General features: G+C 38.1%; 1 protein-coding gene and 1 non-coding gene across 4 annotated transcripts in view; both read right to left on the bottom strand.

The window, feature by feature from the left end:
- CCDC50 (coiled-coil domain containing 50) overlaps nt 1-12208 on the bottom strand; it is a 67132-nt gene that overhangs the window by 20609 nt on the left and 34315 nt on the right. For all 3 annotated transcript variants that reach the window (XM_036243908.1, XM_036243909.1, XM_036243907.1), the window contains one exon: nt 4234-4351. In XM_036243908.1, the coding sequence (XP_036099801.1) occupies nt 4234-4351 (118 nt within the window). The remainder of the gene's footprint in view (nt 1-4233; nt 4352-12208) is intronic.
- On the bottom strand, nt 4760-4821 carry LOC118617985. The gene has a single exon (XR_004956932.1). It is a non-coding gene; the product is annotated as a U7 small nuclear RNA (small nuclear RNA).

Below are 12208 nucleotides of genomic sequence, written 5' to 3'. Positions count from 1 at the left end.
CGCAGGCACAAGCATAGTGTGAAAACAAAGGAAATAAATTAATATGCACTTTACAAGAGTGTGTTTATTTTAACATTTCTAAGACTTGAATACATTTTCAAAATAATAAAAAGAAATCCTAATTCCATGGAAAATTGCTAAAATAGCTGGAATTAGCTATTTGCTGAACTGCATTTGAAACAGCTACCCTAAATCGATGGGATATAAAGGATATAAATAAACATTTTCTTAGTTTCTAGGGTTTTGTTGTATTTTGAGTTTTGTTTGTTTTTTAAGTTTATTGATGTAATAAAGAAATAAGGGAAGAAAAGATATATGCTAAATGCATCACTGATGCCTTACGCTTCTCAAACATTTTGAACTATTTCTTCTTGAACTTGAAAAAAATATTTGCTTCAAAATGACATCTAAATTAAGATGTCTTCTAAAAATTCGGTAAAAGTACTTATCTTCATAATTTATGGTTAAATTTATATTTTACATAACAGCAGAAGTGAAACAACGGAATGATTACTCTGTGATAAAAAGAAGGGTCTGCTCTTCTAACTAAACTATTATTTGAAGTGTATCTTGACAACTGAGAAAGAACCAAAGGACGTCCGCTGTGCATTAACACCAGCGACTGGAAGGATGACCACAGGGGAGGACAGCAAGTTACAGCGTCCATACCAGTGTTCCCAAAGACAGCTGCAAGAGGGAAGTCTGCCTTCAAGGCCAAAACAAACAAGAAGGGCTTTGTTTTCCACTTGAATGTGTGAGGCTGGGATTGTTTTGTCCTTATAGTGGTTTTTAAATTCTTCCTCAAAGGCTACAGGGTGTTCACAGTTCTGCCTCCAGGGACTGTGCTGCAGGAATTAGAGCAGCACCATCACTGCCTTTCAGAGTTGCCTGGATAAAAACATTTACTGACTAGTTTGCTTGCTGTGATATATTTAAATCCGGGAAAGGGGAAAAAAAGACAGGGGTGGGGCAATCTGTTTGAATCCTTTAAAATCCTGTCCAGTTTAGGATTGAGACTTGTACAGTTTTTGAGACTAAGTTATTTGGCAAATATAGTTAACTTCCTCATATCCAATATATACACATATACATGCATATGTACATATATATATATTTGTGTCTCCATGTTTGTCTTTCAAAATAAGATTTCTGTTAAGATATAAAAAATATTATTATATACACATAACATCAATATATGCATAAACAATAGAACCTGAGAGTTTTTAAGTCTTCACCAAAATTACATTATTTGATCTTCTCAACATCCATGAGAAGGTTATATTATTATAATCCCCATTTTACAAATGAGAAGAAGGCTTACATTTATTATAATAGCTAACTTCCTTAGCTCTTATGACTCCAAAAACTGTAACTTAAAAAAATCAATAATATACCTGCAATACAGGTAAGTGGCTTTGAAAGAAAAACATGGATTCACAAATAAAGAAGATATACCATTTCAATTGATATAAATCTGATAGATATTTGGTATAATTACAAATTTGTAAAAAAAATCTATAAATGATCATTTTTAAAAGAATGATTTATTAAATTTTAAGTAAAATCAAAGCTGAAAAGACCACTTTTGTAGTAATATACTGTGATTATTATGTAAGGCAAAAATTACATTATATAAAGATAGAGAAAGAAGCACAATGAAAGAATATCTCTTATGTGTTGGGAAAGGATCACCGCAAAGAACATAAGGATTGCTTTGTAAATACAACTGGACTGGAATGTGATTTCTACTTGGGTCCAATGCAAAGGCATATAAATACGGATCACATGCTCAGCAATACAGTCTTTCAGCCACACAACTGAAGACAAATCCCAATATGTAGGTACATATGCTCAGGAGGTCATTACTTCCTATTCCCAATGCCCCCAACTCCAATAAGTGACAGATATGCCTCTCTATATAAGTTTACAAAAGCAGTTAAAATATATATAGAATAGATTTTTTTTTAACTTTTAGGTGTCCCTGAAAACCCACTGAATTCTTAACATAGGCTCTTGCCCTACAGATATGAATCAGGATGACGGCACTCTGGTCGAAACAACTAGGTTTGAGTTCCAATTCAAGTTAGCATAAGGTTTTAACAGAGAAAGGCTAAAATGATTTTATTGTACTTCATTGTCATCATAATGTTTTCACAGACTTAAAACTTTAAAGTAGTTAATTTTTATTTGCAGTGAACATGCCTCTAGAGTAGAATTAAAAATAAAAACAGCGCTGGTTGATATGGCTCAATGGTTAGACTATTGGCCTTCAGACCAAAGGGTCATGGGTTCGATTCCCAGTTAAGGGCATGTACCTGGTTTGTAGGTTTGATACCTGGACCTGGTCGGAGCACATGTGAGAGGCAACCAATCAATGTGTCTCTCTCACCACTTTGATGTTTCTCTTTCTCTCTCTCTCCCCTTCCCTCCCTTCCATTCTCTTCTAAAAATCAATGGAAAAAATATCCTCAGGTGAGGATTAAAAAAGAAAGAAAGGAAAACAAATGAAAAACACCAGACCACATTTCTAAGATTTTAATTAAGACTGAAGAGCCCTGGCCGGTTTGGCTCAGCGGTTAGAGCGTCCACCTACGGTCCAGAGAGGTCCGGGTTCGGTTCCCGCTAAGGGCATGTACCTCACTCGGTTGCAGTTTGTCCCCGGCCCTGGTTGGTCGTGCGGGTGGCAGCCACTCGATTGGTCCCTTTCACATCGATGTTTCCCGCTCTCTCTCTTCCTCTCTCTCCCTCCCACTCTGTCTGTACAAAAAATGGAAAAATGTCCTCGGATGAGGATTAAAAAAAAAAAAGACTGAAGAGTAGCCCTGGCCAGTTTGGCTCAGCAGTTAGAGCCTCCGCCCGTGGTCCAGAGAGACATGGGCTCAGTTTCCACTAAGGGCACGTACCTAGGTTGCAGTTTGTCCCTGGCCCCAGTTGGGGTTGTGGTTGTGTAGGAAGTGGCCACTCGATGTGTCCCTTTCACATCGATGTTTCTCTCTCTCTCTCTCCCCCTCCCACTCTATCTGAACAAAAATGGAAAAATGTCCTCGAGTGAGGATTAAAAAAAAAGAAAAAAAGACTGAAGAGTACCTCTTTACCTTCTGGTCTCTAGTATAGCAAAATACAGCAATGATTTTTCATTTTTAAATAATGTAATACATCACTGCATTAGAAGAACCAGTTTAAGAAAAATGGATATCAAAAAAGAGCTCGGTATTTTACATATGGAAGAAGAATACAACAAGCAATAAATGGAGAATCAACCTGCTTACTAATTATACCAGAGAGCTAAGCTCTACTGATAATGATCAATTTAGAGCAACAATGTGACTGAGCAAGAGGTACCTAGACTGTAATAATCCTATCATGCACATATACATTCCTTTCATTCTACCCATCAAAGACAAACACCCACTTACCTTTTTTAAATGATACTATAGAGAAGTAATTGATAATTAGTTTGCAAGAGCCTTTAAAATCACTGAACTTAAAATCTTACTCTCATTTGTTATCCTATGTTCTCTAAGCTGAACTACAATAAACACTCATACTAGAAACTACAGGAAATATCTTTCCTTGGACAGATCTTTAAAATGGACTGAGCAATACTTGCAAATACTCATTTCCCAACACACTGAAGGTGAAGAGCCACCACCACAAGGCAAACACAGGCACCAGAAAGAAAGACTTTGAAAGGACTTCTTTCCATCAGAAAGTTTTCTATATGGCAATCAAATAGCAAAGAAAGCATCAAGAGCAAAACAGCAGAGAATCATAAAGTTTAACATCATCAAGAGGCTAAACCACTGACTTAGGTGTTTAAAAGATGAGATGCATGGAGAAAAAGCTTTGCTATCCCACAACTCATGTATGGTGTACTTTCTTTATTACTTGTGCCACTTTGCTGCCTCAAACAGTCTGACCAGATTTCCTTGAGAAAGATCAAGTCCCAAGATTCATCCCACCATTTTCCACATCCCCGTTTATGTGCTTAGAATATAATAACATCCATCTCAGTGGCAACAGCGCAAAAGAATGCATGCCAAATCTTACAAACCCGTATTCAAGTTTAAACAGCCCTAAAAATGACTCTGGCCATCCAATAAGGAACAGACAAATTCCTTAGGTTCTGCCACAAATCTAAATGGGCACTAAAGCCACTTTCTGGACAAATTTAAAGGGTTGTCTCACAGCTGAATCTAAGGGTACAGTAGGTTGTGATGTAAGCAATGTTACCTCCATCTTCATAATAGTAACCCTCTCCATAAGCATTGGCTCCAGAGGACTCAGGGAAATGTTTCTTTCGCTTTTTTTCTTCCTGTAACTCCTTCTCTTGCAACAGACGAGCTATGTCCTGCAAATGCAGAGAGGGTGGAAATAAATATTACCCAACCGTGAACAACCTCCATACAGTTACCCTACAGGTCAATGGTCCACATTTCAGTGTTAAACTTTTGTGGGCGGGCTCTATCTATGGCTCTGCAGACTGGCTGGCAGTAAGTTCATGCAACTTAAATGCCACAGATGACTGTTCAACAGGAGTGGCACAAGACCCAGATCAGAGAGAGGCTTTTTTTTTTTAATTAAAATTTAAACTCAATCTGAAGACATTCAAACCTCGTATTCCCAATGCCAGTTATACAACAAAAATTCATATTTGTGGGCTCTTTTTCAAATATGACAATTCAGTAAGTCTGAGTGGGGAAGGGTGTAGTAATCTATAAAACTTTAGTTTAATTTTAAGACCTTTTTTTGGGGGGGGGAGGGCTTCCTGTGAAAACTGGAAGACCTACTAGACAAATTGAAAAAGAGCTGTAAGCACTTAATTTTAAGACTTTTTAAAAGAATTTTTGGCTGATCCTGATTGAACTTTGCATTTGAGTACCACTGTCTTAACTGAAAAAGAGAAAACAGTCTTCCTCCTATATCCCCTCTATATAATCTCCAGGCAAGATTTTAGCAGCTACTGAGTAATGAATCACATTCTGACCCTGTCCCCAAAATATTACCATCTTCCCAAAAAAACAAACATGTATATAAATAACTATAATACAATTAAATTATATAGCCACCAAAGAAAGGTAAAAATGTTTATGGGAACACAAAAAATGGAATATTATTTCTCCTTAAAGAAATTAGTGCGAGAATTTTCATCAGTATTTATTTCTGAACAAAAAACTGAATTCCAATAGGCAAAGTAAGGAGAGAGAATATCATTAATTATGAATGGTTTGATGGACAATCTATGTAAATGACCAATAGTCCAATTAGAACACAGGATATAGAGTGTTGCAGAGAAAGGTGAGGCTAGAAAAACAATCTGAGTCTGAATCATAGGCATTCCTTACAGGTACTCTTTAGAAGTCTGGAATCTATCATGCAAGAAATGAAGGGTTACTAAACGTTTAAAACTAAAGAGTAACAGTGTTCTGAATCTGAAGATTATTTCTATGAACGCCCCATAAAATAGTACATAAACTTTGTTGTGTACACTTTTTTGAAGAAAAAGTCCAAAGCTGTCACCAGACTTCTTAAAGGCTAATACAAATATGACAACCATACTCAATATGCAAACAGTAATAACAACCATAGGGAGTTTGAGGTAATTATTTATAACTAGAAATACAAGAAGTGCTTATATGTTAATGTAAATTTTGAAGCAATAGTTAATTACTATTCTTCTTTTTGCAATTTTCTGAATAAGTCAAAATGAAGAATATACTAAGACTGAAAGACAAACCTAAAAATATTCCATTTGAATAAATCAATTTCTTTCGTGTCAATGTAGAAATAAATTGGATACTAAAACTAGATAAATTAACAATGATTATCATTGTACTCTGCTTTTAATGTTCATCAAAATAAGCTTATAAATCTGAGCTTATATTAAATAATGCCTAAATTTAAAATTATAAATAACTATTAACATATTGCCTTTAACTGAGTGCTACCTATGCTGAAAACTTCTTATAAAACTGTGTGAAAGATACATATATATATTTTTTAATAAAAAATAATCTACATAAAAGCCCATGCTATAGTGACAGACACTTGAGTAGGCACTCACAAAATGTTGATACTCAGAATGAGAGATAAAGAACACACTCCTACTTAACACACATATGGTTTTCATGCAATGAAATCTGAATGTCTAACACTTTGATGGAAAAAGTCCCCTAAGTCTGAAAGTTAAGATGATTTTCTTTTTCCTTGCAGTTCAACCCAGAGATGCTCCAAAGACACTGGAAAAAAAATATTAACTACTAAAATGAATTTCCTGAGCTTCAATTCTTTATCTATACAATGAAGAATTTGAACTACTCAACCTTAAATATCTTGACTCCCTCATGCATCTTTTTTTTTTTAATCTTCACCGGAGGACTTTTTTTTCCATTTTTTGTTAAGATAGAGAGGGAGAGAGAGAGAAACATCGACGTGAAAGGGACATATCGAGTGGCTGCCACCCACACAACCAACCAGGGCCAGGGACAAACTGCAACCGAGGTATGTGCCCTTAGCAGGAACTGAACCCAGGTCTCTCTGGACCGCAGCCTGACGTTCTAACCGCTGAGCCAAACCAGCCAGGGCCGGGGCCCTGGCCCTTATGCATCATTTTAATAAGTCTGTGAGTGTTACCAGGTGCCAGCCGCTGTTTATTACATTTGGTGTCTTAACAAGTAATGTATCAATCAGTTAGGAAGACAGAGAAAGGTAGGACAGATAACTTGTTCTCCCAAAACTAGTATCTTTTACATAAACCCCCAAATTCCTACAGATTTTACTGCAGAAGTAAGGAAAAAATGCTAACCATTCCCTAAGTTGTCATGTATACTAAGCACCCAACAATACATTTTCCTAAGTGGTTTGTTTTACAGAAAACAAAAAAATGTCCCTTGCTACAACTGAATAAAAATATAAATAAAAATTACCAGCTCCAAATACCAGCAGAAATTATTAAACTACACTCTAGAGACCTTAAATTGCTTCCCTACTATTGAACTGAGTCCTAATAAATACATAGGAATAAGCCGTTTTCTCAGTGTGAAGACCCAGGAGAGAAACAAGATGATGCCCCTTCATCACAACACATTAGCTAGTCAAAGGAAGTGATTATAAGCCGGCAGAAATGTCTCATGCACCTACCACCCAGACCTTTTCCTTTTATCAGCTCTCAGCACGTTTTTTAGTAAGATTCTACCTCGTGAGAACAAAAGATTGCCTAGGCTTGAGGAGGGAAAGAATAAAAGATTCCATGGAAAATAGCTGCTATAATATAACTGTGGTTTAGCTTAAGTCAGCTCTCCCCCTGCTTTCCAACGTTATTACTGCGCACTGAGTTCAGCTGGGTGAGTTTCCCATGAAACAGCTTAAGCTGGCAACTGTTAGTCACAATGCTTTGATGAAGCCTCATCACTCTTCACATAAACAACCTTGGTCCTCAGCTTCCTTCCTGTGAAAGGTCAGCCTAGAACAGGATTTCCCAAGCTCTGTTCCTAAGAACATGGTCTCAAAAAGTTGTCCTCGAGAACGCAAAGCATCCCATGGGGAGCAGGTATTCTATCTAACTCTTTAAATGCACAACAGCATATTTTAAAACTTGGATAAAAGAAACCTGTTACCTTCCTATAACTCATAAATTTCTAAATTTACTTGTGACAGAAGCCATTTTTTTTAATGTAAAGAATATACACCTTATGGAATTAGTGTTCCATAAAACTTAACTTCAGTACACGAACCTAAAAGCACACATAAGCCCTTTTGAAGTAATTTTCCATAATTTAAAAAAATTAATCACATTCATCAAGTAGATTTACTTTGGGCTAATACACATAGAATAATTCTGTGACATAGAAGACCTTCTAGTAATGTCACTTATTGGAATAAGAATTTACCATTATATCTCATCTCTCCTTTTTTTGTTATCCAAGTAACCCAACTCTGGAAAATGTGAAGCTATGAGTGTAAAAATCTCTACAATGTAAGGAAAATCATTTTAATGAAAAGAAAGGAATACTGATCTCCTTCAATGGGCCAAATATTCTGGTAGAGAAACAAGGCACAGTCAATATCCTGAAAGTCCTTATCTATTAAGTATTAGAAGCAAGTAACTACATACTGTAAGACGTGCAGAGGAGTCTCTGGAAGAGGCGCTGCTACACAAGGTGCAATGGAGCCCAGAGGAGCCTGGCACGTCCTTCTCAAGCAGCTGACAAATTACCGAACCACGGTGTTGGATTCCTTAAAGTATTTTTATGATTTATATGATTTGATATTGGGGTTACCTCTCCCTGGGAAAATCTTGGGTGTAACAAGCTAAAACAGATCTAAAATCATGACTGTCGCCCTGGCCAGTTTGGCTCAGTGGCTGGAACGACGGCCCGCGGACTGGAGAGTCCCAGGTTCGGTTCCCACCAAGGGCATGTACCTCGGTTGGGGTTTGTTCCTGGGCCCGGTTGGGGTCGTGTGGGTGGCAACCACTTGATGTGTCTCTCTCACATCCATGTTTCTCTCTCTCCCTCCTGTTCTATCTGAAGATAAATGCAAAAAAATAAATAAATAAAGGTCTTCGGGTGAGAATAAAAAAAAAATCATGACTGTCAATGGCTGTCAGAAAGAAGAAAAAAAGAAAGCCATTCCATTAGACTGTTAAATTCTTTATCAACTCGCAATAAATATATTAACATCTAACTCAATAGGGCACTCAAAGCAGGCATAATCCCCCAAATGGTTACTTTGTAAGCTAGAAAAACAAGATAATTCCAATTCTATGGATGTAAAAACATCAGTATAATTAAGGTAAAAACAGAGAAGACTTCTCAACCTAAAGCCTCCCTTTCACTATCCCTTCCTGGCTATGTATGTGAGAACTTATTTTGAAACTGCCAAAACATAGGAAAAATGTTTAGTAGCTAAAATGTATTATTGAACTATTCTCTAAATATTACCAACTTATATAAAAATTCTTCTAGCCCGGCTGGTGTGGCTCAGTGGGCTGAGCATCGTCCCATGGACTGGGAGGTCCCAGTTCAGTTCCCAGGCCAGGGCACATGCCTGGGCTTCAGGCCTGATCCCCAGTAGGGGGCGTATTAGTGGCAGCTGATCAATGTTTCTCTCTCCCTTCCTCTCTAAAAAAATCAATAAAAACATATTTTAAAAAATTCTTCTAGGATATGGAATTCTAATCGGTTAAAATGCTAGATTAATTTTTAATGTAAATTGGTTACTAAGTTTATTCCTGAGCAGTCTATATTATAAATGATTTCAAATTGTTGGAATAGTTCCACAGACTTTTCATAACATGTTGACCATGCTGTTTCTCTAAAATAGTTTAACAATCACAAATATTTGGACCTACTGGCAGTGGGAATGGTACTAGGTGTTAGACCAGTGGGGTCAGACTGGAACTTGGTTCAGCAACTGCAGTACTTGAGTTCTGGCTAGTAAAGAATTCAGAGCCAAGACTCAAATATAAGAGAAAGTTTATTTGGAAAGTCACAGAGGTGGAAGTAAGTGGTAGAAGAAATGAGCACAGGAAACAAGGTACAGAGGCCAAAGGAGGGCCCTTGGAGCTTAGAAGAAAGAAAGGTAAGGGTAACAGGCCTGGTGAGTGGGGGGGGGGGGACTCAGAGTGATCCTGGGAGGGTCCTCCTCCTAAGGGCTTTTAAGGGCAGGGAGTTTAGGGGAGCTCCCAGGGGAGGAGCTCAGTAGAATATTTATCAGCTTTCCAGGTGTGTCCCTTCAGGGTCATGGCCTCTACTGATTGGCTGGTGCTAGGGACAGGAGGTCATTAGTCAATGCCTCTAGTCCTGAGGCAGCCATGGTTTGGCTTGTCTGGTTTTGCTGCTTTTCTGGGCCTAGAGCTAAAATAAAGCTGAGGCCTAGGTCGGAACCTCAGTCCTGAGGGCTTAAGACTTATAGGCTAGTCTCCGGCCCCCTTGTTTATTCCTCCTCTAAGAGGGTCTAACCAACAAGACTAGCAACGTGCCAGGGAAGGAAAGGTCAGGGGAGAGTCCGGACCGCATGACCATAGATATGAAAGGTGAGGGGGTCTGAACTGAGTGGCCAGAGATATGCTGGGGGAGGAAAGGTTTTCCTAGTTTTGTCCATTGTTAGGCATCTGGGGCTTTCTGCCTTGGTGACCTCTGTACCTGGCCCGTCATCTTTGCTCTGCTCAAGTCTAACTGCCACCAGACCTAGGTTCAAAGGCACACGTAAGTATTTCTATAAATATTCTCTCTCTCTCTCACACACACACACTTAGGAGTTTTATTTAAAAATAACTAAGTTAAATTAACTAAACACACATTCCTTAGCTTTATTAAAAAATACTGACAAATGCTTATGCTGTGATCAAGAGAAAGGTCCCAATGAAATCAGTCCACTTGTACTAGTCACAAACCCATACAGTGCAGTATTCCCAAAGGCTACAAGCCCTTTCAAACCTTTCAACAGGGCGCCTGGAAAGACACGCAACTACTATATTCAAGACACTGTATAACAGTTTAAAAAAATAAAGGAAGAACAGTGTGGTGATGGCGGGGGGTGGGGAGATGGAAGAGGGCATAAATGGTGACAAAAAAACTATAAAAAATCTTTTCAAAAGGAAGAAAGAAAGTAGGGAGGGAGGAGTAAAGACAGAAGAGAGAAGGAAAGGGAGAGAGGGAGGGAAGGCAGAGGCCACAGTGCTTGCTATTAAGAATAGAAAAGATCTAAAAAAAAAAAATACAAAAGATCTTTTTCCTTTCCTTATTTTTTTAATCTTTTCAACATCTGTCTCCTTGAAAGGAAATGCTACTTTCCTAACATCTGTGCTCTGCTAAACACACACACACACACACACACACACACACAATAAAATTACACCGTAACAAAGCTAGCTAGACATGCTAATTCACCTTCACAAAGCTGTATAACTCTTACTTCTCCTGTACAATGCTGTTCAGAAACAGTCTGTCCTAAGAGTAAAGGGGCTGTGGATTCTACATCTAGCTGTTTTGAGGGATTATAAAGTACCCAAGAGAGTTGACCCCCTAAATGTCTAAGAGATTTGGATGAAAATCCAGAGAGGAATTTTCCACAGCCCTGATGTTGAATAAAAACGTATTAGCTAAGCAGACTCTGCAAGGAAGGAGAAGGGAAGAGAGAGAAGAATGAGGACAGTTCATGAGTAACGGGCAATGCTTTTTGAAGAGCTGGCCAGGAAAATGAGCACAACTGCTTCAATCTCCTCTATGAGGCGGCCTGGACTAAAATAAACAAATTAGCATTATCATACATCCTTCAAGGACAAGCTTTACTAATGCAAATTTTGTTCATTTACTGTTAACAACACACCTGTGGGCTGAGAGTCACATAGCACAGAAGAACATCCTGGCACAGCAGCCCCCTTCTAATCTAAGACATCGGTTGAAAACTCACAGTCTGAATGGAGATTTTAAAGTCTGGCCTCACTAAGTCTTCATGACTGGGCTTCTCATTTCATCTCTCCACTGTGCAGGGACAGGGAAACATTTTAGTAGGTCAAATAGTAGTGGAAGCAAAGGTAGTGAGAGGCCTTTAAGGACAACACTCCTCAAGATCCCTCAAATCACACCACATTGGAATATACTTAAATCTGTATTATTTGTCCTGCTCTCTAACTTATCGCAATCTCTGTAAGAGAAATCTGAGTTGTTATAAAGGGCAGAATGGTGAGAAAAACACTTTGCGAGAAAGCAAAAAGAGCAAATATTAAGTTAATGTGTATCAGAGGCCTTTTATACATGATCTCATTTAAACCCTAAAACGGTTCTTTAAAGTATGCTAACTATCATGACTTCTCCAATTTAGAACCTGAGTTTCTACATGGTTAAGTGAGACATTGAAAGTCACAGCTAAGGGCTAAACAGCCAAGATTCAAACACAAGGCAGCTAACTCCAAAGTCTACATGTTTTATGTTATATCACTGTATGTCTAAGTCAGAAGCAGTCGGTCAACCCTGTGTCGTGCAGCCATTGCTCTGGCACCTTATTATAGCTTGGCACCAGTCACTTACTTCTTTAAGTCATAACTTCTTCATCTGAAAAACTGAGTTATTCACTACACTGCTTACTTTATATGGTATTACCATGAGATTACAGTGATACCTCGGTTCTCGAACATAATTCGTTCCAGGAGGACGGTCGAGAACCGAATTGTTCGAGAACCGAAGCAATGAAACCCAATAGGAAA

Source organism: Molossus molossus, unplaced genomic scaffold (assembly GCF_014108415.1).
Source record: "Molossus molossus isolate mMolMol1 unplaced genomic scaffold, mMolMol1.p scaffold_m16_p_5, whole genome shotgun sequence".
Classification (NCBI taxonomy): domain Eukaryota; kingdom Metazoa; phylum Chordata; class Mammalia; order Chiroptera; family Molossidae; genus Molossus; species Molossus molossus.
Note: the sequence above shows the minus strand (reverse complement) of the source record. Positions and strands in the feature narration are given on the sequence as shown.